At 37.1% G+C, this 27,682-nt stretch overlaps 6 protein-coding genes across 9 annotated transcripts; 3 read left to right on the top strand and 3 right to left on the bottom strand.

Annotated features, from left to right (window-relative positions):
- Nucleotides 1-1,134: 1,134 nt before the first annotated feature.
- Nucleotides 1,135-4,932, top strand: LOC111790657 (cytochrome c oxidase assembly protein CtaG / Cox11 family). Its single transcript, XM_023671686.2, has 9 exons — nucleotides 1,135-1,511; nucleotides 1,621-1,700; nucleotides 2,003-2,154; nucleotides 2,396-2,753; nucleotides 2,835-2,887; nucleotides 3,415-3,487; nucleotides 4,058-4,162; nucleotides 4,412-4,492; nucleotides 4,564-4,932. The coding sequence occupies exons 2-9, from the start codon at nucleotides 1,641-1,643 to the stop codon at nucleotides 4,663-4,665; spliced, it is 984 nt and encodes a 327-aa protein (XP_023527454.1). The 5' UTR covers nucleotides 1,135-1,511; nucleotides 1,621-1,640; the 3' UTR covers nucleotides 4,666-4,932.
- Nucleotides 4,933-5,166: 234 nt separating this feature from the next.
- LOC111787314 (uncharacterized) lies at nucleotides 5,167-8,654 on the bottom strand. The gene is made up of 5 exons (XM_023667368.2): nucleotides 6,873-8,654; nucleotides 6,696-6,782; nucleotides 6,414-6,616; nucleotides 6,013-6,236; nucleotides 5,167-5,912 (listed from the first exon to the last, which is right to left on the bottom strand). The coding sequence occupies exons 1-5, from the start codon at nucleotides 7,852-7,854 to the stop codon at nucleotides 5,264-5,266; spliced, it is 2,145 nt and encodes a 714-aa protein (XP_023523136.2). The 5' UTR covers nucleotides 7,855-8,654; the 3' UTR covers nucleotides 5,167-5,263.
- A 2,278-nt stretch (nucleotides 8,655-10,932) lies between these two features.
- Nucleotides 10,933-12,882, top strand: LOC111788823 (putative ETHYLENE INSENSITIVE 3-like 4 protein). The gene has a single exon (XM_023669358.2). It carries the CDS (start codon nucleotides 11,137-11,139, stop codon nucleotides 12,676-12,678), a length of 1,542 nt encoding a protein of 513 aa, XP_023525126.2. The 5' UTR covers nucleotides 10,933-11,136; the 3' UTR covers nucleotides 12,679-12,882.
- Nucleotides 12,883-12,900: 18 nt separating this feature from the next.
- Nucleotides 12,901-15,287, bottom strand: LOC111788842 (protein DOWNSTREAM OF FLC). Of its 3 annotated transcripts, XM_023669410.2 has the most exons (4): nucleotides 14,906-15,287; nucleotides 13,809-13,888; nucleotides 13,540-13,630; nucleotides 12,901-13,451 (listed from the first exon to the last, which is right to left on the bottom strand). In XM_023669410.2, exons 2-4 carry the CDS (start codon nucleotides 13,809-13,811, stop codon nucleotides 13,120-13,122), a joined length of 426 nt encoding a protein of 141 aa, XP_023525178.1. In that variant the 5' UTR covers nucleotides 13,812-13,888; nucleotides 14,906-15,287; the 3' UTR covers nucleotides 12,901-13,119. The 3 variants fall into 3 exon arrangements, with proteins under 3 accessions (XP_023525178.1, XP_023525161.2, XP_086974421.1); XM_023669393.2 differs by lacking the exon at nucleotides 13,809-13,888; XM_087118295.1 differs by lacking the exons at nucleotides 13,809-13,888; nucleotides 14,906-15,287 and having other exon boundaries at nucleotides 13,540-13,797.
- A 259-nt stretch (nucleotides 15,288-15,546) lies between these two features.
- Nucleotides 15,547-17,432, bottom strand: LOC111788834 (UPSTREAM OF FLC protein (DUF966)). Of its 2 annotated transcripts, XM_023669380.2 has the most exons (5): nucleotides 17,126-17,432; nucleotides 16,985-17,054; nucleotides 16,795-16,907; nucleotides 15,847-16,522; nucleotides 15,547-15,756 (listed from the first exon to the last, which is right to left on the bottom strand). In XM_023669380.2, the coding sequence occupies exons 1-5, from the start codon at nucleotides 17,352-17,354 to the stop codon at nucleotides 15,597-15,599; spliced, it is 1,248 nt and encodes a 415-aa protein (XP_023525148.2). In that variant the 5' UTR covers nucleotides 17,355-17,432; the 3' UTR covers nucleotides 15,547-15,596. The 2 variants fall into 2 exon arrangements, with proteins under 2 accessions (XP_023525148.2, XP_023525139.2); XM_023669371.2 differs by having other exon boundaries at nucleotides 16,985-17,432.
- Nucleotides 17,433-18,996: 1,564 nt separating this feature from the next.
- On the top strand, nucleotides 18,997-19,536 carry LOC111804380 (uncharacterized). Its single transcript, XM_023689163.2, has one exon. The coding sequence runs from the start codon at nucleotides 19,060-19,062 to the stop codon at nucleotides 19,471-19,473; it is 414 nt and encodes a 137-aa protein (XP_023544931.2). The 5' UTR covers nucleotides 18,997-19,059; the 3' UTR covers nucleotides 19,474-19,536.
- The last annotated feature ends 8,146 nt before the right edge of the window (nucleotides 19,537-27,682 follow it).

The following is a 27,682-nucleotide window of genomic DNA, read 5'->3' as shown; positions in this document are numbered from 1 at the left end:
ATTAGGCCGTAGAATAGTAGCGTGGAGGCTCTTAGATGTAAAAAGGGAAATATCTAAATCAAAAAGGGTAAAAATAAGATAAAAACGAACCCAGTCTACATAGATGGACAAAAACAAAAGTGAATTTAAAAAGTTACGGCTAAGTGTTTGGCTAATACTTAATAGAGAAGGGATAAAAAGAAAGAGTTGGAGTTTGGAAAAGAAAAGGGAGCCAAAATGAAAGGATCCGATGAGGCCTTAATTCATCGGCACCAACCAAGAAGAATGTAGGGCCTTCTCTAATGATGACGATGTTGAGGAAACAAGCTTGTACACTTTAAAAGAGGCCTTGGGATTGTGCCCCTTTTCTCTTTTTGTGGCTTTTTACCTCTCAAATATGCCCATTTGTATGCTCGCTTTTGGGTGGATTTGACGACCTCTAAACTAGAAAGCATTTACTCGAGAGGATTTCAATGAGTAGTGCTTGTTTTTTTAGCTACTTTGTCAAGTGGGTTTGGAATGATCGTGAAAGAAAAAGGGAAACAAAGTTATGTCTTCTATCAACTTTTTGTTGAAAAAGCTTAAGATAATGTTATATTAAATAAGAGTTCGGTAACGAATATGAGGATATGACTGGTGGGTTGATACGAATGTTGTCCTACCATTTTCAATAAAGTAGACCAAGATTATTTTTTCTTAATAATCTATAATATTTAGCGGAAAGAGATCACGAACTAAGCTCCTCAATTTTAAAAGATTATAAGCCAACACAAATTGATGAATTTTTGTTTTAAATGAAACCAATTGGTCTCGAGTTTCATTAGTAGTCTCCCAATTTCTCCTTAGACGATGGTTTAGAGTGAGTTTGCATTTTCTTCCAAGGATGGCTTAGCATGCTAGATGAGAGGATCCAAAAATATAGCCGTTTCAACCATCTGGTAGGATTCATTCCTAGAATGTCTCCGACAACTACTCTGATGTTTTTTAAAATAGTCTCCAACAGTTTTGGAACTAATAAGGTAAAGAACATGTTTTTTTTTTTTTTTTTTTTTTTCGACTTAGCAAGCATCTTCCTGCCGGGCTGACTGCTACTACTTGTTGGGCTTAAATCCTTAAGGCCCACCTCCTCAAGAGAATTCAAAGCCTTCTCCGATTTGGACAGCGTTACTCGCGGCTGAGAAGAAGCCATGACACCCTTTCCTTGAGAACGAAATTCGTCGGACGTCGACGCCTGATTCAGCCTTTTTTCCGGGCTGATTGCCCTACCTGCCCATTCTTCATCGTTCCACCGGCACATAACTCACCGGAAAATCCACCCCTCCCGCGAATCACCCGCATTAGTCCCTTCTTCTCCCCAAATAGCTCACCCACACAAACTCGCTTACGTCTGAATAATCTCCAAATACCGAAGATTGGGAGGTAAATCCAGAATCTCGATCCAGAAATTATCATAGGGTCGAAGACGAATGGCACAATCGTGAAGCGCAAACCTCTCCCAAACTTTAATAACTTCTTCCGGGCTTGGCCATCAGGTAAGAGAATCGCAGCTAGATTGTAAGTTGGTTCTTAAGAGCTAGGCCTGAAATGAGTTTCTATTTTCATTTTTATTTTGGTTCTAAAGACTTTTTTGATCTAAAACAGCTTATAGATATACTGACTCAATGGCTGGTGGAGGAATGATCAGGCAGCTACTAAGGAGGAATCTTAAGACCCAATCTACAGTAAGAACTTACTTTGCCTCTTTTCTTTCTTTTTCCTATGAAGAATTAGTGTGTCAAATCAAGTAGCACAGCTTCAATGATCGAATTTGAATTTGAATCCGCCGAACACTTAGTTGTGAAATGTAGTAATGTCTAATGAGAGAAAATACAACTCATACCATCACGTGTAGTTCATGTAGTGTAATGGCCCAAGAATGTTTCTTCAAGATTTTGCCTTTTCTAATATATTATAGATGAAATTTCCATCTTTCTTATCCCATATATCAAAGAATGATGGCTTTGGATCTGCTTGAATGATGTAGTCCTTTGGAACACTTGCTTTTATGGGAGGTGGTGCGTTAGAACATTTGAGCTTTGCGACAGTAGCATCCTGTCATGAGGCTGATCAAGGGTTGCGGTGTCCAAGCTACATCTGGTCTCGCAATGGTAATCTCCATCCACATGTTCATGCATCGTAAGTTTTTCCTGGGACTACGGTTTTCCATTGATGAAAGATACATTTCAATGTTCGATAATTATTTTGCTTTACTATCGGCTTCTAAACTTGGTGTAATCTGTGGAGTTTTCCTTCTCGCTATGATTGAATTTATTTGACATCTTCATAGTGTGTGTTTGGAAATCTCTAAGCTATCACATCTTGTGGACTAGTTACTGTTTTTGTTAGCATATGGTCACTGTACGCTTTTTGGATGCAGGTTGACATCCAATTTTCTTCAGCAATCAACTTATAATTTTAGCCAAAGTTGTAATGTTTATAAAAGTTCTGGCTTAGATATAAGGAGCTTGAATTTGGGACGTCGTTTCCATTCACAGTCATTTCACAAGTCTCATTGGCTTTCATCTCCTTCTACTCGTTATATTGGAAGATGTTCTTCCATGTACAATATTCAACGCTGCTACTCTAAAGCTTCCATCGAACGGAAGTCCAAAAATATGCTTTTATACCTTGTAGCATTGGTTTTTGCTATGGTGGGATGCAGTTATGCGGCTGTTCCTCTATATAGGAGGTTCTGCCAAGCTACTGGTTATGGAGGCACTGTTCAGCGCCGTGAGGTATCTTTCTTTAGTTTTCGACATTGTGTCAGATTACGCATTTCTCTGCTTTTCAATTGAGAAAGAATTTCCTTTATGTAGAGTGTTGAAGAAAAGATAGCTCGCCATGCTAAAGATGGAACAGTAACTACAAGGTTCGAATTCTCTTTAACATACTTTTGTTTTGAAGCAATGATCGAATTCCTTTTATTTTTCTGAAGTGTTTTATTCCTGCCTAATGTAATTTTCCTTCTGAATCTTTGTGCAATTATTGCATTACTTTTGTTCTTTGTGACATCCGAGTAAATGAGCGGTACATGAATGAACTATGACCACATTTGAATAAGAGCGATTCTGAGGATAGAATGACTAAGAAAGGCTTAAAAGAATTTTAGTTCGTGCTTCAGATATTTCATGCTTTGTGATCTGATGGCAGTCTGTTGCCATTTTTCATTTTAAATATGAAAAGTTCTGTTTCACTTTTGAAGAAAAAAATATATATTCTCTTATCCTACCTGGGAAATGAGGCATTGGGATATTCATTAATAGTTCCTTTCTTATAATTACATTTCACTATTATATAATGTTTTGGTAAAGGTTAAGTACTCGGTGGATTTTGAATATGGTTAATTAATACAATTTTAATTCATCTATTGACTGATAGTTTTTCATTTGTTACTAGGGATATTGTTGTGCAGTTTAATGCTGACGTAGCTGATGGAATGCCTTGGAAGTTTATCCCAACACAGAGAGAGGTGATTCTTTTTGTAGATGCATATATAAAATTCACACACACGGACGTCTTAATCTTGACACGTCTGCTTACTGGCGTTGTAGCGTCATTCATATGGTGTCCCTATTTCCTTGAACACCCTTTGCATGAAACAAAACCTAGAACAGCCCAAGCTCAACGCTAACAAATATTGTCTTCTTTGGGTTTTCCCTCTTGGGCTCCCCTCAAGATTTTTAAAACACGTCTACTAGGGAGAGTTTTCCACACCCTTATAAAGCATGCTTAGTTCCCCTCTCCAACCGATGTGGGATTTCACAATCCATCCCCCTTCCCTTCGGGGCTCAGTGGTGTGCCAACGAGGACACTAGCACGGTGAGATCCTACATCGGTTGGAGAGGAGAATGAAACATTCCTTATAAGGGTGGAAACCTCACCCTAGCAGATGTGTTTTAAAACCGTGAGGTTGACGGCGATACGTAACGGGCCAAAACGAACAATATCTACTAGCGGTGGACTTGGGATGTAGATACGCACGCTCAGCAAGAAACAAGATTTCCATTAGAGTAGGAACTAACTTCATCTGCTGTCTTAGGTGAGGGTAAAACCTGGAGAAAGTGCACTTGCATTCTATACTGCTGAAAATAGAAGTTCAACTCCAATTACTGGTGTGTCTACGTACAATGTTACACCTATGAAGGTAAAAACTAGCTTCCCAATATTGTATTGTATAAGCCACTGTTTTTATAAATTTAAACTACTGTACGCTATGAAATCCTTAATTTTGTACCATAGGTGCAACGTTAGAGGAGTGTTCATATCATATCATGTATATCATGTATCTGTTTCCCTGCTTCTTAGGCTTTAGCTCTTAAGAAGATCAACCAATGGCCTTTTCTTTGTCTAAAACTCATCAAGATCATAAAGGATGAGACTTTTTGTTTTCCAGGCTGCAATCTACTTCAATAAAATACAATGCTTCTGCTTCGAGGAGCAGCGCCTCCTTCCTGGGGAGCAGATTGACATGCCTGTGAGTGTATGTTTCTTTCTTTCAGAGTTGGGTTTTAAGCAAACCATCTGATGCATGTTATGATTCTGCAGGTGTTCTTTTACATTGATCCTGAGTTTGAAACTGATCCAAAAATGGATGGCATCAACAATCTGATTTTATCCTACACTTTTTTCAAGGTCTCTGAAGAATAGCTGATGAACGGAGTCATTGGTTAATTTTTAGATAGAGAGGACAGTGTCAAGAGATCCATTTTCTTTTTTGTCATTGATAGAGAATAGTGGGAAGAAAAGTTTTCTTTCTTAATTATTTGAGATTTAGATTCAATCATATCCCATGAGATTATGGAAATAATTGAAATTTGTGTTTGAGGTCATTGGCCTTTTGGACATTCAAGATGAGGGTATCAATGTAACACCATATATAAACTTTATAAAATGTGCTAAAAAGTAATAAATGAATCGACACGTCGATGTACATTTGAGCATAATTCAATTAATACGGTTTACCTATGAGGCCCTCTGAGTGTTCATAACATAACTGATGAATGTTTTCTTTGCATAGATAGATATAAGAATCACATTTTGCGATGGTTCTCGTATCATAGAAAAGGATTCGATAATTCTAAATTGATTTCGATCCGAAAAAAGAGAACTAGAACAGGTTTCAAGAAATCAACAGGATTTCTGGAGGCAAATTAAAAGTGAGCATCATCTTGCAATCTCAGAGCCTCTGCAAATTCTTCAAAACTGTACAAAGATTCAATCTAAGACAAACTTGAGTTTTACATGGTTATAATTCTGAGCGTGGCCTATAATTCAAATAGGCTGTACGCGCAGCGTCGCTTTTTTGTCTAATATCTTCATACATTTTGAGCGAGGCCTCAGAAAATTTCGTTAGCCAATCGAGAACCTTTGTTAGGCTTGAATGTATGCAACTTAAGTTTGAAGATATGGTGTCGTTATTCTCCTCGTCTTTCCCTTCAGGTTCTTCCCCTTCAACAAGCTGCTTCTGTTTCCTCTGTAGTTCAGCTTGTTGAGATATTGAACACTGCAATTCTCCCAAGATGCCTCTGATGGCATCGCTAAGTTCATTAGATGGAAGGTCTTTGATTCCAGCAAACCAATCGCGACATAGGATGAAGATAGGTGGGGCAATGGCACGACGAGGAGAGAAAGGCCTTCTGCTCTTCGAGCGTTCCCGTGATATACAGTGTTGTAGCCAGCCATTCAAAGCACCAACATATGATGCAAGGCTGTTGATCCAATTGGCAAAACTTAAGCCGAACGATTCAATCTCTTGTTGAAGTTGGACTGTTATCTGCCTCTGCACGTCTGCTCGAGGCGTACCCATGGTAGCGCTCTTCGAATGATATGCCAATGATATTGTTATGTACTGTGCATGATGGCATTCGAGCATGGCCTTCCACATCCTGATCAACCTGCGTCAAAACAGCAAATGCATAGCAACCAGCTGTGAGAAATAAGCAATATACGTCGTCTTTTCGATTGTGACGAAGAAAAAGCAATGATCCTTCTTACCCCTGAATTAGTTCAATGAGTTGTGGCTGCATCTCTTCATCCCTCATTTTCTCAATGCGTTTTGAAATCGAATCAACAGAATAAATAGCAACTCGTATCCGAGAGTGCAGATCCTTGACAACTGCCCTCGTCTTGTCGATCACTTGTGTACTGTAATCCTTTGCGAATAGGTATCTGAGTTGATCACATTTACGATCATACTCCTTCCGAATGGATTCGCTTGCCTAAAAGTAAGAGCGAAACAAACGAACAAACAAGCTTATTCAATGAGGTTACCAGGTAATTCAGTCCCATTTCCTAAATCTTATTTCCAGATTTGGGCGACCGAAACAATCAGCTCAAGATATCATCTAAATGAGGACCTCATGTTATAATGCAACATGTCAGACGAAGTTACATACCTTGACTTCATCATAGAGTTTTCGCTCCCATGCGTAAAGCCGATCCAAGGTAGAGGAATGACTTCCAGAGATCATACAGAACTCTTCGACAAATTCACTTGCACTGTCATCAGCGTCATCTTTTCCAGCAAGAGGATTTCTCGACGAAGATGACCGTGACGATGTTGACCGTTTCCATGTAATCACCTTCGTCTTATGAAGTTCTGCAAATATAATAGGACTTTGTTAAGAATCAACTACAGAAAAATGAATGAGGAAATGTCTTTCATCCAAAAAATTTACCATCAGAAAAGAGGGCAGGCTTTGCAGGACAACAAACGAGTCGTAAACGACGTAAAGGATCTAAGAAAGCAAGACCGGATACGTTTCCTGCAACAGTAACAACGCAACAATGAAAATTAATGAACAATTCAACCAACAGAAATCATATAACTCAGCAAATGAAGGTCATCAATGTACCATTTGCTTCAAGGTATCCAACTCTGATTTTGTTGGCTTCAAGCATTCTAGAGATCTCCCTCCCAGATTCGGAAGCTCTCTGAAAGCGATGCTCAATCTCCTTAATGCTGGAAAGGAAGTCCTTAGCTCTATGAGTAATGAACTCTGAAGGATCTTCCTGTTCAGTACACAAACTCTTCTCCAACCTGATCGAGCCTCTCGAACCCGATTGTTCGAGCAGAACTTTGCTTGACAAACTAGCTGAATTAAGCTCTTTGTCTTCCTGTCTTGCCATCTCCAAATTTTGTTCTTCAACAGCCCCATAGGGGCTCATATGGCCACCATTTTCACTACCATTTAGCTCAGTTTCTGGTTTTTCAGTTGCTTCCTGAAACTCATCTTTGGCATCAGCCATTTCTCCCTTGAATTGCTTCCACATTCTCTCATCCTCAAAGTTCACATCCATCCCCCCACCAGTCCCCATAAACCTGAAGCTCTCAATTTCATCATGGGTATCAAAGTAATCCCAAGAAGATCCTGATTCATGAGGTGGCGGTGGCGGACGTGGCAGCGGGGAAAATGGGGAAGCGACTGATTCTTCATAGGCATAACTATGGCTACTCGGCCGGACCTTTACGGTAAGAGGGGGATTGCTTCCGGCGACCATATAACTAATGGTGGCTATTGGCGGCGAAATGGGGCTTTCTTGCAATGGTGATTCCGAAACATCGGCGGTTTGCGACGGGCACGGCGATGGATAAGAGGAATGCGACGGCGTTTTGTCGAGTTCGGTGGCCGACGATGACATAGACGACTCGATAAGAACCTCAGCCTCGGCGTACCGTCGGAGAGAAACGCCAACGTTTTTTAGGGACTCAACGTAACAAACATGAGCAGCGGCTAGAGCGTACCTCGAATCGATGGCCTGTTTGATGAACCGTTTTCGCTCCTTACAAAGGCGTAGGGCTTCGTTGTTCTCAATTTTGGAGTTCGAACCACCCATTCTTCCCCAAAAATTTCAATGACCCAGTTCATGAAATCGAGGTTGAAGCCATGAAATTTCGATTACCAGAACACCCACTTGGGAAATCAATGGCTTCCCACCTTGATTTTGAGAACAAACTCCCCAGCATCGAGCATCGAGATGAATCGATTTCAAGAAAAAGAGCAAAAAAAAAAGCGAAAACCCTCGAGAAAACAGAGCAACCCCTGTTCAACAAACAACGCAATAACGCCCACGAAATCAAGAACACACACCAGAGAAAGCGTGTTGGCAAAGAAAGGACAAGACCCAGAAAAGGGAATGGGCGTGAGAAGGCGAAGCTCGCTTCACATTACATACAGAGTAAAAGAGAAAACAGAGGATTAGCTCGTTTTGAAGTACGAAACATAGCGAAGCCAGAAAGAGCAGCGACTGTCGGAACTCACAAAATAAAACCCATCAACGGAAAACTCGAAGAAAACGAAATAAAAAACATCAAAACAAAACAAGGCTGAGATGACCAGTCATCAACGAGCCTCTGAAACGAAGATCTTTGCAGAGACGAAGGGAAAGGCAGTAATAATGAAGAAAAATGGAGATCAAGAACCTAACAATGGAAGAACGCAAGAAAAAAAAAATCATGATAGTCTAGTGGGAATCTCCTGTAATCACCATAGCAAGAAAACACCTCGAAAAATGTGTAGATTACACCAAAAATTCAAAAGAAAAAGGAAAAACACAAAGGAAATTATAGAACATACATGCTTCAGTATTCAATTAAACAATTATAATGAGCATTCCTTTTCACGGGTACGACAAAAAAAATCAGATTTTAGAAATTAAAAACAAAAGCAAAGCAAAAACCTTTCACATTACAGTTTATATAAGCACAAGCAACAAGGAAAATTGGTGTCAGAAAAGAGAGAATAGTTGCATTCATTGGCAAAGGTGAGTAGATGACGGAATTACCCTTGATTTTCAAAAGAGAAAGTGTAACGGCTCCTTAAAGTCCGGTTTTTATGGAAATTGCGCTTTGTTCTCTGCAACTTTTGCCAGCTAACCTCGCCATTTTCACAGTGATGGAGCTCTGCACTGCTGCTGTTAGTGGAATGAGAGAGAAGAAAGGAGATGGAAGCTTTTTTTTTTTTTTTTTTTTTTTTTTTTTCTCCTTTCTTGAAGAGAGGTGATTGAATTTTGAATATTCCTTTTCCGCTTTATTATTATTTTTTATATGAAAAAGTTATTTTCTTTTTAAAGGTTCAAAGATAATTTATTAATAATGGAATTGAGATTTGAGTCTGGAAATTTAGTATAAGGTGTGAGTTATGGCACCGAATCTTTGGTACATCATGGCTACTTACTTAGTGACATGGAAAGGAATGTTGTTTACTTTTTTCATTGTTATAAAGATTTGTGTCAATTTTTTTGGGTACATTTTTCTTCTTTCCAAAGGATAATCATCTTTATTTATTTATTTATTTATTTTTATGTTTAGTTATAAATTAGTTCTTAAATTTGATAATTCTATAGATGTTTTAATTTTAATTGTTGTGTCCCATAGATATTTAATTTTAGGGTTATGTGGATTAAAAAAATTAATTTTATATTTAATAGATGGTTATCTAAAATTGAAAATTTTATTAGATATCTAAAAAGTTTAGAAATCTATTAAAATTGAAAAATTATAAATTTATGAGACACTTTTCTTTATAGTTTTGGAACGAGCCTTGTAATTGAACCTAAGATTTATTGATATTTTGTTTTCGTGGTAAAACTAAACTTAATGTTAAGTTTGTATATTTTGATTGAATTAATAATGTGTGACATACGATAAAATAGGAGTTATGTGAATGAAAGAAGACCATGCATGAATGAGAGAGATTTTGGGAATAGGTTTGTTTATATAACAACAAAATGCATTTTCTTTTTCAATGGTTCAATAGTAAATTTGAAATAATTATGTATTAAGTAATCTCTTGAGAATTTTTCTAGGATGCACGTGAGTTAAGACAAGGCATATTGGAATGATTTGTGTTGGTCTGTGAAGATCGCCTTGACTCTTAAAAGTAAAGAGTACCTAATGTGAATATGTCACAAAGAAATGTTGAAGTCATCGGATGCTAAAAACAAAATAAGCTGGAATGACTTATATTGATCTATTTCACTTTTAAAAAACAATGAATAGATAATATGACCATGTCGCAGTAGATGCAAGGATATGTCGAAGTGAGTTGCCTTCTTCTTCCAACCGCCTTTGTGGTCGGAGTGAGCTGCTTGACATGTCCAAGTAGGGAGCTTCCAACCGCCTTTGCAAGCATGGATTGCCACAGCATTTGAGTTTTTTGTATCCCCAAAGAGCATTCACCCTTGTTTCCACCCACCCTTTTTCAGGCACATTTTTTGGAGTAGATGTTACCACCATGCTTACAATTTTTTATAAACCAGGATAAGATATATATTTTAAGACAAATAAGAAAGTAAGATCCCATCGTCTTAGGAGAACGTCCAGACCATCAAATGTTTAATTAGATTCTAGGTTGTTGTTTGAATGTTGACACATTCACATTACTCTCAGGGTTTCTTTTAGACTTCCTTTACCTCCGGGTATGCAGGAGCAGTTTGCTTACTCTGTTTCACAATGAGAGGACAAGACTCAACCTTTCACTTGCTGTTATCGTTGGGCGGCTTATGTCAATTGCGTAGTGTTGCGTTATTCAAAGTAGATTTGTGTAACCGTCTAAATTCATCGATAATAGATATCGTTCTCTCTAGACTTTACTTTTGAAATTTTTCTCAAACTTTTTAAAACGCTAAGTTTTCACACCTTTTATATCCACTACCAATCAACGTAGGATCTCACCATTTACTTTCGTTGCAGAGTCAATGTTCTCGTTAGCATTGGTTTATCTCCTCGATTGATACAAGGTTTTATAATAAGAAGTGAGTGTAAGTTTATAGTAATGGTTTGAGTTCCAAAAATGGAAGTTGGGTGATCCAATGTAATAAATGCGGTGCAGAGGAAGTGAAAGATCTGGGAAACAGTGAAAGATCGCAGGATGCAGAATCTTAACAAGTGTCCGACATGCAAGCCTTACAGCTCTCTGTTTCTTAATCTCTAAGCTCTCTCTCTCTCAAAAACGTCCGAAGTCAACCTTAACTCCTCGTTAATGGCAATCGTGTCGCAACCCACAAACCACCGCCATTCCCCCACAATCTTTGCATTATATATAATCATTCTCATACAAATTGACCCAATTCATTGTATCTGAAAGTAGATTAAAACCCCCCCTTTTATGCAGACAGATGATGGTGGAGTTCCATGGAGAAATCCCAGAAGACTCTCACGATGGAGACGAAGAACAGGAAGAGGAAATTAGCTACGATGATCTTAAGAAACGAATGTGGAAAGACAGACAGAGGTTGAAGAAGATGAAGGAGAATCGTGATCATGAAGAGTTTGAATGGGCGGCCAGAGAAGAAGGTTCTCGCCGGAAGAAAATGTCCAGAGCTCAAGATTCGATTCTCAAGTACATGGGTAAGATAATGGAGTCTTGTAAGGCACAAGGGTTTGTTTATGGGATCGTGCCGGAAAAGGGTAAACCGATCACCGGCTCTTCCGAGAGCCTCCGTGAGTGGTGGCAGGACAAGGTTCGGTTCGAACAGGATGCTCCACTGAACATCGCGAATTTCCTTCCGAGAGTGATCGAAGAAGCGGGGCTCGATCCCAAATCGTTTCTGCACCTACTCCAAGAATTGCAGGACACGACTTTAGGGTCGATTCTGTCGGCTCTGATGCAGCACTGTATTCCGCCGCAGAGGAAATTCCCATTGGACAAGGGTCTGGCGCCGCCTTGGTGGCCGACGGGAAAGGAGCTTTGGTGGGGCGAACAAGGCGTCGCCGGTGGGCAGGGCGTTCCACCATATAAAAAGCCTCATGATCTCAAGAAGTCCTGGAAAATCAGTGTCCTTGCGGCGGTGATTAAACACATGTCTCTTGATCTGGACAACATGAGGAAATTGGTTCGACAATCGAAGAATTTACAGGCGAAAATGACGGCGAAAGAGACGATTACTTGGACTAAGGTCGTGAATCAAGAAGAAGCTCTCTTGCAATTGACCAAAAACAGCCTCAAAATAACATCCGACGAAGAAGATCAAGAACAACACGACCAAAACAGAGGACACGAAAACAGGGCAGAACAAGGCACCGGCGGGATTATTACGAAACGGAAGTGCGAATTCGAACGAGAAGCCACAGCTGATTCAGCGGTGTATGCTTGCCAGAACGAATGGTGCCCACAGAGCGAGGCGCCAAAGGGGTTCGCCGACAAGAACACGAGAACAGAGCACGAGACGCAGTGCGTTTACAGAGCCGACGGCATGGGTCAATTTTCTAACGAGCAGTCGATCGACACGCATTTGATGAGCGTGGTGGAGTGGATGAACTGGGAGCTGTCGAGGGCAGAGCCGAGCAGCAGCGAGTCAAGGATCGACGACGGCGGATATGGGTCGGGTAGCAGCACAGTGGATGGCAGTGGGTATTGGAAGGGCAGCATCGGAGAGGTAGGGGTGGATGGGTCGGGTAGCAGCACGGTGGAGGATTATGGCAGTGGGTATTGGAAGGGCGGGATTGGAGAGGCAACGGTGGATGGGTCGGGTAGCAGCACGGTGGATGATTATGGGAGTGGGTTTTGGAAGGGCGGCATCGGAGAGGCAGCAGTGGACGAGGCGTTTGAGATGCATAGAGAGAGTATGGATTTGAATGCGAGTCCGGCGGACGATTTGCAATGCCAACAAGATGCAACTTCAATTTGGGATTTGAGATATGAATGGAGTGAAGAATAAAGAATTAGGGTTGAATTTTGACAGATTTTGAGTGCCTAAATAATTGGGCTGTCTTTTTGTCTTGGTCTCAATTCAGCCCTATAAACAAGTCTTGAATGCTTATGCCTTAAATTATTTCAATTAATTTGTAGGAGTTCATCAGAGATTCAGATAATTTGTTTCCAACATAAGAGGAGAATATGCTACAATCAAATGACAATGCTCTGTCGAAAGAGGAGAATATGTTTTTGAAATACTTACTATTGCTTTCAATGAAATGCCAATCAACAAGCGGTTGAAGAACATCATCCATTGTCCAAGGCAATAAAAAACAACATGAACTAAACAACATCCAATCAACTAAATCAAAAGTCCAAATTATAACGATTTTTATTTTTCAGATTTCTATTTCTCTTGTCATATTTTGTAGATCGACACCAGACAGAAACGGTAACAGATGTCTTACAATGACTCGTCGTAGTCGAGATATTGTTTGAGGAGGGAGGGGCAGAGAGCGAGAGGGCGTTGAGTAAAGAAGCCCATGGCATTGGCATAGCGAACATTGTTGGTGAGGCCGTTGTTGTTGGTGAGGATGACGGTGGCGCTGTTTCGGCCGAGGTCGGGCTGGTTGCAGGTGGGATGAGGGCTGCTCACAAGAACCATCTTGCAGCTCTCATCCTTGTGATCGTAAGAGACAGGAATGGTGTATTTTCCTTCAGAATTGGTGATGGCTTTTTTGCTGAACTTCAACACCCATTTGGCTCTGTCTCTGCATTCAAGTCTCACTATTGCACCTGTTTCATTTGATTTCAGCCTTTTAAACCAACTAAGAATCACTAACAGCTTCTATTTAATAGTAAGGGTTGGATGAATTATACAAACCAGAGATGGGAGTGGAGGCGTTGGTCTCGAAGCCACAGCGACAAGTGTCACAGTAGACGCAGCCATTGACGATGAATGGCTTCTGCAGAGGCTGCGCAGAGGCCGCCACCACAAAACAAACGCCAATCAGTATCCAAACAAGATTAGCAGCGGCCATAAGTGTAAATATCAACAAAGAAGATGAAGAAAGTGAGGAGGAGAGATTTAAGAGGGTCCATTTGTTTGGTGATATTTAAAAGGCAATGGAGGGACTTGGATTTGTGTGAAACCATAAATGCTGCAACGTGCTTTCCCCCTTCACTTCCGCAGCCACCACTTGTTTGTTTGATTTATTAGCTACGTTTCCATTCTGTTCTCCATAATTTATAAATTTTGTAAGAACTGAGTTTTAAGAAGAGAAGAAATGTGTAGGTTGTGAGTGCATGTGAAACAGCTAAATAAAAGAGCTAAAAAAATGGCATTGGAATTAGCAGATCCAAATGCAGGGATAGTCGGAGGTTGACTTTAATATCCCTTGCACCTTTGCTTTAAAATCAAGGTAGGAGATGGCGGATCTTGTCTTCCATTTCCAGATTCCTCCTCTACCCATCAACCCTTGTATCCGACATGTTTTAGAGTGATGCTGAACGTAACAAAAGTGATTTTAACAATGATTTTAACGCTCGTATCAGAATTATCTCGCTTCTAGAGATTTGATTTCACTACGTTGAGGATGGTTGTAAGGAGTTCTACATTGATTAATTAAGAAGATCGTGAATTTATAAGTAAGGATTACTATCTCCATTCGGATAAGAGGACTAAAAGCAAAACCACTTACGTTCGATCCTCCACCTCTTGACAACCTTTTGTCCGACTTAAAATCTCTTTTTTTTTTTTACAGATGACACCATTTTCTTCTTGGAAGAACAGCTTATAGGAGAGGCATGCAATCAAAGAAGTCTGTAAAAGACAAGGAGAAAGCGAGGGGTCAGACAATGAACACAGCCAAGTCGGTGTCCATGGTGAGTCGGAATGTTTAAAGAAGTGAAGAACAGAGCATGGAAGGTGACAGGCTTAGGGTATTCCAGGATACACAGAGCAAGATTCATTGGAGAAGCTGGATGCGTCCTAGTTTGAGCAAACAAAAGGGGTTATGGGATTTAGAAATTTCGAAGTTTTCATCCACGCTATGCTTCATTGTCGAGGACCCATGAATTGCTATGTGAAAAGTGAGAGGCTCAAGTAGGTACCTATTTGTCTCCAGCTCAAGTAGCCTCCCAATCCCAATACGAAAGAAAGACATCATTAGCATGTGGAAAGCTTTAAGATCTGAATTAATCCCAACCCAACAGCTCCCAATTTGACTAAAACAGTAATCTTTACTGACCTTAGATTTCATTTTTGCAGATCTTTCGAGGACACAACCTGCCACTTGATGTTGGAGTGTTAAGTTTTCTAACAAGCTTTGGTTTCATTGCTTCCCTTCTGATGGGATGTTCTTTTGCTTTAGGTAAGGGTAGCTGGTCCTCGCTCAATTACTGGGACTGCATCAGGAAATCACTTTCCAAATACAACTTTGATGGTTCCCTTACCATTCTTCAGAATCTTTGGCTTATTGTTCGAAATTGACATTGTGGGATCTCGTGTCGGTTTGAAGAGAGAAACGAAGTATTCCTTATAAGGGTGTGGAAACCTTCCCTCGCAAACGCGTTTTAAAATCGTGATACATAGTGGACAATGAAGGGAGGGTATACATAGGCGGGTTGGATCACTCTGTTTAGTCTCTTCTCCAATCTCATCTCTTTATGTTTGTTCCCCAACATATCTCTTGTTTGAATGGAGAAAATAAGTGAATTTATCAATGAGCTAATCAAATCAATCACCCTGAAGATGACTCTAGCCCCTAATGTTGAAAATGTGAGTGCTTGTGCATACAGCTCCAAAAAAGTAAGCTAATACAAAATTTGCAAGAAACAACCAAGTGTTTGGCAACCATATTTGGACAAAGCAATAGGCCTCTGTTTTGTGGGGATCAAGAGAGACACAAAATTGAAGCAGTGGGGAAGTGAGTGAGAGCTTCAAGGCTTCTTGGGGGGTTGCTTTGATGAGGCTAAGGCTAAGGCCGAGGCAGCTGATATCATGCGAGGAATGCACCTTCCTTTCATCCCACCGTCATCTTCCTCCCTCCTCATCTCTTCATTTTCATCTCTTTTTTCTCCCAACTCTCCTCTTTTGCTCCTGAATAAAATGTGATATGACTAACAACTCAATTCCAAAATTATGGGGACATGTTTGTAAATGCTAACCAAAAAAACATGTTTTTCTTACTTTTCTTCGTTATAGGAGCTGGATTTCTTGAGCACAGGTTCAACCACATGTCGATCTTCTCTAATGGACTCCACAATCGACCCACTGAAATACTCCTTCTCCTCTGTCTGCAACTTCCCAAACCTCGGATTCTCCGACATATACTTTATCATCTCCTCTTCTCCGATCCGCTTTCCAGCCATTTTACACACAACCCCTCTCCCAAGGCTCTCGGTTCTTCTCCCCATCTCCTTCCCCGCTTCACTAGAACCCTCCCCAGGTTTCTCCTTCGAACCGGCCGACCCACCGCAAGAAATAAACTGCATCAGGACCGAGTTCCTACTCGGCGCCGTCCCGAGTTCGTCCTCGTAAGTGAACCGTTTCGAAGTGGAGAGGCGGGATGAGTCAAAGGGAGTTGACTCGGTGGGGGACTGAGCTGGACCGGGGAGTTCTTCGGTGGAGACGCCGCGAGAGCACCGGGAGTGAGGGGTAGTGGAAGTCGTGGTGTAAACGGGTTTGTCCACGTCTTCGTTTTCGTAGTCTTCCACTTCGTCGTAGTCTAAATCGGAATACGGTTGGTCGTCGAGTTCTTTGAGTGGACTCGGAGCGAGTTGCTGTTTCCGAGTTTTGACCCGGAGGTTCGGTTCCTGAACCGGTCGCCTGTCGTTGCTGCCCGTGTGAATTTCCTGCAATTTTTCTGTACCAAAATAATTATAAATTAATTATTTTCTAATCATTAATACGGTCCTACAAACTTTGTAGGGTCAAATTTTTATCATCATATTAAAAATAATATATTATTTTCATATTTGTAAACACATTCAATGGAATTTGAATTTTAAAATACATTTTGAGTACCATATAGATAAATGAATAATTTGGTATTAGGTGTAATATAAAATTATAGTGAAAATGGAGAATAAAATAAATTAAAATAAAATAAAAAAAAGCCAAAAAAGAGTCTCGTACCAGAACAGAAGTCAACAAGTTCGGAGGCCTTGAGCACGTACTCGGCGCCTTCGGCGGGATATACAATGTCATTTTCCGACAAGTCGTTCCACACATATCCAGTTTTATAGTTCCTAAGGAAGCAAAAAATGAGGCATAGCGAACGACATGTCGTATTGCAAAACAGAGGAACTTTTTGTTTTTTTTTTACCTCTTACAGGACCAGGAATAGAGAGAGCGCATGGCCTTGCCTCGGAGAAGGGTGAGCCGATCCATAACATCTGTCGTCACGAAATAAAAAGAGATTTCAAGAGATCGGAAACGACATGTCGTTTGGAATGAATGCGCATACCTTTGAGTCGAAGGGGTTGGTTGGGGAAGAGGCTGATTTCGAGGAAATGGGGCTGTTCCAGACGCCCATTTCTGGAGAGATAGTAAAAGACTTGGACTTTTTTCATGGGAGGTGGCGCAGCCGTCGTCGTCGTCGTCGTCGCCTTGGCTCTGTCTGGACTGGTGCTGCGGCGACGGTGCCGGCAGTGCTCTCTCTCTCCTCCGCCTGTTGCTCTGCATCTCTCCTCCATTGAGCTTCTCTCTTGCTCATCTTCCTTGTTGTAGAGTAGAGTGCTTTTATGAGAGAGAGAGAAGGTTGGGGTGGGGGGTGATTTGGTATTGAGGTAAATTGGAAGGACTAGAGGGTAAATGGGTGGGGGGAGAAATTGAGTTTTGTGAAGAAGGGAGGAGCTCGGATCCCCAAGAATGGGGAAAGAAGTTACTGGAGAATAATTTTTTTAATCTAAGTTTAAGGTTCATTCATTATTATTAGTGATCTTTTTTTTTTTTTTTTTTTTTTTTTGTGTGTGTGACTTTAATATAATTAAAATATTTGAGAAAAAGCGTTCTTAAATGCAACCCGATTCTAGCAAGTAGTTTGGGGGAAAAAAGAGTATAAATTATGGAGCAATAATTTACTCAATCATTTTCCATCATTAAATAACATAAATGAGAAACTTTTAAAACTTATATTAAAAAGAAGAAAGGATATAGTTTGAAGAGGCTAATTAGAAAAATGAAGTGAATTATTAATTAAGGAGGAGGGTGGGATTAGGGTGTTTAGAGTAAAGAGCGTTGGGGTGTGGTTGCTTTCTACAAAATTTACTGCCTTTTCTGTTGCTCTGATGAGGCTATTGCTCTACGCCAGCTTTTTAAACTCTATCAATCTTCTCGCTCTTCACTCTATTTTATTTATTTATTTATTCTCTCTCATCTTTTTTTTTTTTTTTTAAATTAAAAAAAAAAAAAAACAAGATTTGGTTTATATAATAATGGTTAAATTAGAGTGTGGAGTTGACATTTTATTTTAGTTGTGGTTAGAGTTTTGTGGGTTAATGAATGAGAGTTATAGAAGGAAAAATGTTTGAATTTAGGGGTTAAAAGGGGGGGCACTGTGGGCGCTGCGCTGCACTGGCCACGCACATCCTTTTCGAAGCATGCACAGAACATAACTGTGTGATACCAAAAACAGATGTCCTCCCTGCCAAACCAACTTAACGTTTAAGTCAAACACACTTCCACCCCTTTTCTTTTCTTTTTTTTGTTTTGTTTTCCTAAATTGCACATTAGTCCTTCAACATTTAAGTTTTTATGTCCTCCCTGCCAAACCAACATTTAAGTTTTAAACGTTCAAATTAGTCCCTATAAAGATTTCATCAAAATATACTTAAATTTTTGTGTTTAATTAAAAGACTTTTTCTATTTTTTTGAGTTTATTGTTAATTTGTATAATCCAAACTTGGGAAGTATGACTCAGGAGGATGCTTCGAACCAAACGCAGTTCGTAGACCGCACGGTCTTCACCCCACCCTTTACTTTTCAACCAAACCCACTTTACTCTTTTTTTTTTTTTTTTTTTTTAATTTAAAATTCATAGATTATATTTGTTAATAACATTTTTATTTATGACTATTTTATACCCACAACTAATACTCAATTAATTTGCTCACTGATTAAATAAATATATATGTATCTTAGAAATCGTGCATTAATAAGATAAAATAATTATAAAAAATTAGAGTACTATGTTAGAGTCAAGAAAACATTTAATTAAAAAAAATGGAAAAAGAAGACCGACATTAAAAATAATAAAGCATATATTTATAAAGTTATTTTAACCAATTCACACGACAGAGTCTCTGTTTTTCTCCTTTTATATCCCAAAAAACTTCACGACCAAACAAACAGAGACAAAAACAAAATTCGTAGAGAGAGAGAGAGAGAGAGTGAAGATCGATGGGGAAATCGGAATCGGCGAAAGATTGCAAGAGGCACCCAAATCACAGACTCCTGCCCGGAATTTGCCCTTCTTGTCTCCGAGAAAGTCTTCAACGCTTCAATAATCAATCTTCAATCTATTCCGATTCTGTTTCCACCTTCTCTTCTTCTTCCTCTTCCTTTCCTCACTCCTCCGAGTTTTTCTTCTCCGGCGACTCTCCACGGCGGACACGCCACCATCACAAGAGGAACGCCTCCGAGATGGTCATGAGGTCGAGGGCGGCGGATTTGTTTGGGGATAAGGTGAAGATGGGCGGCGAGGGAGGGAAAAAGAAAGGTGGGTTTTGGTCGAGATTGATGGGTGGGCGGAAGGCGTTTCATTTCCATTTCCATTCCCAACCCAAAGTTTCTTGTAGGGAAATTATGGGTTAGATTCACTCTTTTTGTGAAATGATTGTAAAAGTTTTAGTTATGAAATAGATCTTATTTTCATAATTTCATTGCATTTACAGATTTTGTTTCTAATTTTTGGGGTAGAGGAAGAAATTCAAAGAAAGAAAATAAAAATTCAATTAAATGATTGATGAAGTGTCAAAGACTTAGTTTGATAGGAAAAAAAAAGAGTAGAGTTGGTAGATGCATAGTCAGAGGTCATTAAAGTGGGTGTGGCCTATAGACTTCCCCAAAATCAAAATTTGATAGCCTTCACCCAATCCAATCCAATCCAATCTATTTATTTATTTATTTATGGAAAATGGTGACTAATACCTACAAAACAAATAATAATAAATACAAATTACATATTTTCAAACAAAGAATAATTATATCCCTAATCTAAATAGCCAAAACCCAACTTTTATGTTAACAATTTGGGAAGAATTTGCTTATAATGATTATATTAATTGATATCATTGATCTAAATTTGTAGGGGTAGAGAATTAGGATCTAGAATATAGATTTGGCATCTAATGGCTTGACATTGTCCTAAATTGCTTGTAATATAACTATGTTATTTACTTAATCCTCACTCACATGCTCCTTGTGAAATTTCTAGTAACAAAATCGAAAAAAAAAAATATAAATGTGAGTTAAGCAATAATAATAATAATAATAATAATAATAATAATAATAAAAAAAAGAATTATTGGAAGAAACACTTGATATAAAATGGATAAAAAGAATAGAGGAAATCACAATTTGTATGGAGGGAATTTAGTTTCAAATTCTAACATAATCTAAAACATGTTGATATTTATTTATAATTATTTACAAATGTATTAAGTTTAGCTGAATTTGATATGTCAACCAATATTTTATGTAATATTCAGCCCATTCGAAGAAAGAAGAGGCCCAATATTTGATATGGGCCAATGAGCCCACTTTTAATGGGCCGAGTCACTTTTCGTTCTGAAAAATTAAAAAATATTTGTTGTTTTTGAAATAAAAATAAATTAAAAAAAAAAGATAATAAAATATTATATTTGGAGAATTATTGAGGAAAAAATGGAGGGAAGAATGAGAATGGCATTTGATTTTGACTCTCTAATATAAACCCATCCTTTGATGGGTACAACACAACCCAACCCACTCCCATTTACGACCATTCAACATGCCCTGCCCTGCCCTGCCCTGCCCTTCATCCTTCCTCCTTCCTTCAATTCTATCTTTTTCCATCCCTTCCACATGCCAACATAATTCTATATCCTTTTCAAATACCAAAAAAATCTCAAATATCGAATCTCACGCTTGCCTTCGTTCATGAATCGAGCCTATGGATTCTAATCATGATATACAAATACACTTACAAACGAATTAATAAAATTGATATTTACTAGTTGTCACAATCACACTCTTGCGACAGTGGGACAGTGATTGTGCAACATTTGTTCTAATCCAGCGAACAAATCAGTCGTGAGAAATTTGTACTTCACGGACAATGTCGATGTATTCTCAAGACTCGAGTCATGTTTGAGAGAAATGTTTTGGAAAACATGACTAAGAAAATACGTTGAAAACAATTTGAATAAAAAGAATACAATGTTATAAGCTAAAAGCGATGAGACAACAACAACAATTTTGATAGCATATAACCCGGTAGGAAGAAGTGACAACTAGTCATATCCCCTACATTTTGGGGCATTTTAGTATAGCAGGCATAGACATGATTTTGGTGAATAATCATACATTCATGTATTGACATAACATGGTTAAGGCATATCTAAGATGAAAAAACATATAAAAGGAGTTTGGAACGGGCATGCGACAATGGACAACATGTCCTAGACAAGCATGACTAAGACATTCGACATGTGGCTATAGACAACGCACCTTGGACATGCATAACTAGTGAAAAGAGTGTTTTAAGGAATTCTATAATACAACTCTTTAATGAGACGAGCTATTCATCAATGTGAAGCATAAATCTAATTACATCTTAATCTTTACCTAAACCTTAAATTTGTTTTATTATTTTATAAAATAAAAAAAAGACCAAACATTTAGGTTTCTCCAAGTTGGTCTACAAATTCTGAAACCTACCTTTCTTGTCACACACTCCACTGAGAAGATGCATTTGATAGTCAATGATTCAATTTATGGAATTGAAGTTCACTAAGTTGGGGATGGGGATGTGAATGTAGACAATGAGAAAAAAAACAAGACGAAAAAGAATTTAGGTCAAATAGAATAATATCATATTGTGTTTGAATATACATCCAACCATTCGAATAAACTTTTTAATGGTTCAAAGATTAGACTATAAATGATAATAAATACAAATTTTAAAAAGGAAGCACTTCTAAGATGTTTATTTTGAAAGAAAAAAATGAACAAAAATGGGTGCCTACATGTTTGAATGAAGGAGAAAGTCGAAGACTCAACCTTTGAACGACCCATTAGTTGGAGTTGATTGAATGATTGAGTTTTTGAGTATACGACATGCTTTCCTAGTAATGAATGTGATGGGAGGTGAGGTGAGGTGAGGGAAGGGTATTTTTCTTTTGACTTTTTTTTTTTCGACCAAATTTCTAACTTTTTAATAGTTGAAAAGATCAAAAATTATTGTGCGGAGAAGACTTTTCAATAATCTCTCAAGTTATAGCCATGATGGAACGGAAAGTACTTGTCCCTCATTTCCACTTTACTAATATAATAGAAAGCTTAAATCATTTTGACCAATCACTCGAGAAGCCTTCAGGGAACCTCTCCTATAGTTTAATATATACTAAAAAAAGGTTTAGAAGTAAGACTGATATTGTGAAGGCGGCCTTGTTATGCACCTCTAGTTGAGTGAATGGATGACCAACTAACCCAAATTTTCATGAGCGTTGGTGAGTCTTGACGTACTTGTCAAGGGATCCTGTGCATACCTCAAGGTGGTTAGCATGGTGGAATGTGTAACCATGCTTTCAATTGTTGAACCATATAAAACAAACGTGTTTTTCTTGTTTTGAAAGCTTGAAACGACAGATAAATTGTGACTATGAGACGAGTTGCTACTATGTTCCTTGTGTCAAAGAAGGTGACCTTGAACATATAATCTTTAGATTCCATAGTTACACGTCCAACGACTATTCAAATGGATCTAGTTCTTACCTATCGTTTTTTTTTTTCCTTTTTTTCTCTCATAGAATGGCATGCACATGAACAGAATACAATTTCATATAGAGAGGTAGAATCTAGATTTGGGGGATTATTTTTTTTAAAAGGTAGATTTGGGTATTTGTTGATAGATTATGAGAATGCCCAATATCTCAAGAGATGGCCAAATCTACCTTTCAAATAAAATATTCAACATGTGGTCGCCAATTCTCCATTTATCACCATTTTTTATTCTTTTTAAAACATACTTTATTTAATAATTAGGTAGTTTTGAGTCTAACTTAATTACTATCAAAAATATCATACACAAATTATTGACAACAAGAAAAAAAAAAAAAAAAAAAAACTCGAAATTTGAATTCGATACTTGATATTCCCGAAATTCTCTTGGATCATGTTCTTACTCTTCGCTTCTTAACTATCTTATCCTCAGAATCTCTTGTTTAGATGTGATCTTTATGGATCGAGTATCATATTTTAAAGGTTATGTTTGAAAGGCAAGTAATAATTTGTTTAGTCGAGCGTGGTGCAAGGACAACTACTTTGAGATATCTAAATAATGAGACAAAGACAAATGTTGTTACTAAAATAGTTAAGAGCGTGCCGCCGAAATCTCTCATATTACAATGTGAACACAAACTTGGTTTTATTATGTCACTTTTTAGGCCGAAATCTCATATTTCCTGTTCATTATTTGGCCTCATATCATTCTGCCCACTCTTCTTACAAACCAAATATTTTTCTAAATCACCACAAATTAAATTACATATTTTCTCTCGGTACTTTCAACAATGTGCTTACAAATTTAGTTATATTCCTCATCTTTTTATGTATATATGTTTAAGGTTTATCATGAATTAGGGATATCATAGATCTTCATAATTAATTTTTAATATTTTTTAATATTGCATGTGTTTTGGGTGTTGAGACGATCCTATTGAAAATTGTTGGGAGGGAATTCATATTAGTTAGTTTAGGGAATGATCATTAGTTTATTAGCAATGAATACATCTTCATTAGTATAAGCAAGAAAGATAACTCACTTTTAAAAGAATCATAATCTAATAAAACTCTAGAATTGATTAATGTTTAGAATCTTCAAAAGTATAAAAGTAGAAAAAGACAACCTAACGTCTATTCATGAGCGGAAAAGCTCTCCAACATTAACATATCAAACCTTATAATATGATTTGGATCTTGAACACCGAAAACTAAGGGCTCTACGTTTCAACAAATGGGAAGTATGGAAGAAATCATAGTGCTTTAAGAACAAAAAGTAACGAGGGAATGATACCCAAGTTGGAAGAGAATCCTCAACCCTAATTCTGCATTCTTTTTTCCTCTCTTCAATGGAAATCACCAACTTTTTTGAAGGGTCATAATAAATCTTGACCCTTTCTTTTTTTTTTTTTTTTTTTTTTTTTATTTAAAAAAAACTTTATTTTCGCCAACCAATTGGTTTCCTTGTATTTGGAGTTTCCTATGGGAACTTAGATAATAATAATTGAGCAATCAATCACTTACACCTCTCCACTTTCTTTTCTACTTCAAATTCTCTTATAAAGTGTAACAAATTATAATAAATTGGTTCGAATTTATACTATAGTTTACGTGTTGTCGTTGTTTTAGAGCTTCTCGAACGAAAAATAAAGTTGTCGTAGATTCATGAGTTTTAATTAATATTTTTGCTAAAGTTTTATAAAAAATAAAATTAAAAAAATGGTGATTTGAAGTGAGTAGAGAGGAAAATAGATTTGAAATTGATATTTTAATTTAGTTTGTAATTGGAGATAATTATGGTGACAGGGATGCCGACAACGTGGAAGTCCATGATATCTATGTGGAGTGTGGTAGGAAAACGTGGCACTTTCCTTAAGATTACCAACTGTTTTCAGCTGCCATTGGTTTTGTTTTTGTTTTTGTTTTAGAATTAGATAGGGATTTGCAAAAGCCATAAAGCCAAAAATAAGTAATTAGGGGTTTTGATTCTATTCATCAATTATCCAATCAAGCTTCCTCATACCTTTTTCCCCCATTCAAATGATAATGCCAAAAGAAAAAAAAAAAAATAATAATAAAAAGCTTTTTCATGAGATGTATTGTTCACACATTTCAGACCGACACATATTGAATCTAGATGTAAAAGAATCAACTTTAAAAACGTTAAAAATTGAGTTTATTTTAATCATCGAGTGATATTTTTGTCGCTTCTTGCTTTTAAAACAAGTTTTCTAACAAGTTGTATGTGGAAAAGTGGTGGAAAGTTTGATAGACATTTGATATTAGAAAATTGAGGGGAAAGGGTATCAAGAGGTACGAGTCTTCACATAATTGTTTTTGTCAAGATTGTCTACCAATGGTTTGTCTCGGTCTGTCGAGGCAGAGGCGTGCATAGCTCTTATGTCTCATGCCTCAATTTCTCAATCGTAACATCTGTTCTTTGTTTTTGTTTCTAGTTTATGTTTCATTTCATCTCAACAACTTTTCAACATTCCTATATTTTTATGCTCTAGTAATGGATTCAACGAAAAGAGTTGATTCTTTCTTGCTTGATTTTTAGCAGGTGCGTTTGAGGGATGTATTGGTATCTTTCTACCAAAAAATCGAGTCACAAATGCATGTGGTAATTTCTTGAAAGAACCAATTGATCTTATTTTTATCTTTTTAAATCATCCTATGACTGAAAGTATTAATGAATAAGAGAATACTTTACAGTGAATTGCATTACAAACACGGTAGAATTCTATCTGTGATTTGTAGGTGTCTAAGTGTTCCATTAAATCCGTCCTCCAATCATAAGAACCCATCAATGAAGGGAGGATTTACTTGTTGAATGAGAGCCTATAGATCCAATCCTTCGAACATTGTGAGACGGTAGAAAACTTCATTGAAGGATTTCTATGATGTTTCCTTACACGCAAGTAGATAAGCTACCTTAGCTTTAGTCTCAACCTTAATTTGTTGCTTCATAAGTTTGATTTTATTGTGTCATTTCTTAGAGACTTCATCACTGCATTACAATTGTAGAGTTGACCGAAGCTAAGGGTCATCGTGTTATAGACCTTATCCATCATGTTGGTCTTGTATCGATAGAACCATACTTACTTCTTATAGACCAAGCACGGAAAAATCAAACACATCCAATTTCCGAAAATTTACACATCAAGCATTACAACTCAAACTTGTTTGAAGTACCAAACTAACTTATTGCTCAAAATACAAAGACAATTTAATATTGGATTACAAGTTAAAAGAAAGGTAATTCAAGAAAACAAAACTCCTTTTTAATAAGGATAAAGTAAAAGGGGAAAGAAAATAAAAAAGAGTGCGATTACACGAAAGCTTGGGAAATGATCCGCTGGAAAAGAGGAGAAACACCATAAGCAAAGACAAGAAAAGATATTGTTTGAATAATTTGGACACATTTTAGATGGGAATTGCCGACTGTGTTCCGATGTGACACTATATATATATATATATATATATATATATATATATATATATATATATATATATATATATATATTTGTTCTATGAGATAATGATTTCAACTTTTATTACATCAAACACTCAATTATTCAATTTGATTTCATTATTGTCTTCTAAAAGGTAAGGAGAATTTCGTAAGGAAAAGCTACGATCTGAGCTCTTTCAAACTAATAAATAAAAACATTACGTATAATGCATCTATATTAACACATCGTTATAATATTAAAGATAAATATGGATGATTTACCATCGAATCACCTTTTTCCGATCATGACGTTATGTAGAGTATTTATAAATGGGTAGGCATATAGGTTATAAGTTGAAGATATCTCTCCCTCATCATAGCCTTTCAGAAAAGGAGGATATAGAAAAGAAGAAGATAAGCTTAGGGATTAAAAAGGGAACAATGATCTTAAGGGTTAATGATAAAAAGTCATATATTTCCAGTAATATGCTGCCAAGTTGCTTCAAAGTGTGACTCATCTTGTCAACATTATCAATACTTTTTTAAAAGCATTTTATTTTCCCATTTTCTAAATTTGTTTTAATATTATGATATTCATAATTTAATCGTAATTTTAAACATTTGATATCAGGAATCCCAACCTAATTTTTATTTGGTTCATCGTTCTTAAATATCTTGAATCACGAACCCAAGATAATATTCCTTAAAATATGTCAAAAATCAAAATCTGATCACAAAAGTTGTGAGAGAAAAAAGGGAAAAAAAATGTTGAATAGAGAGGAAAGATGGTGGAAGTTGATATGGTATACTTTACAACATTCTATATGATAATGTACAAAAAGTGTATATGCTTCGATTCCGTTCTTTTGAACATACACGAGTATAGTTAGCTTTCGGTGGGAGAATTGCATATTGTAATAGTGTCTCATCAATCAATTTCATCACGTGAATATAGTTTTAACAAAATTAAATGTTCACATCTTTATTTCGACGTATTATTTAACTAAAAGAATGAATTAATACGAGATTATAGATATATTTAATAATTTAATAAATATATAATCACGTGAAATCGTAAACCATAATATTATATTTTCGATGCTTTTATTTACTGAATTAAAATATAACCAACTTGATTTACGATACCAAAAATAAAAGAAGAATAATGAGAAGAAAAAGAAAAAATTATTTTCTTTTTTGGTGTTGGGGTCCATAAATACCGACCCCAATCTTTGTGATGTGTATCATTAGAATATTCTCAACAAATTGCGAAGAAAAAATAGATACAATTTGGCATATGATTCCATTTGGTCAAGATGACCCACATAAAGTCAACATTAACATTTAAATTAATATAAAATTCTTCAAAACTTTGCAATTAAATAATAATAATAAAGAACTGTATCAAGAATCTCATATGTTATTCTTTTTTCTTTAAAATAAATATTTTATATTTCATTCATCCATGCACCTCAATATACTTTCGGAATAATATCATACAAATTCTTAATATATATACATATATAATATATATTTGTATTCTCGAGAATATGACCTTCAACCTTCTATCATCAAATTTTATTTAAA

The sequence above is a fragment of the Cucurbita pepo genome, chromosome 1 (genome assembly GCF_057944985.1).
Source record: "Cucurbita pepo subsp. pepo isolate OVF chromosome 1, ASM5794498v1, whole genome shotgun sequence".
NCBI lineage: Eukaryota > Viridiplantae > Streptophyta > Magnoliopsida > Cucurbitales > Cucurbitaceae > Cucurbita > Cucurbita pepo.
This window is presented reverse-complemented; position numbering and strand designations above follow the sequence as displayed.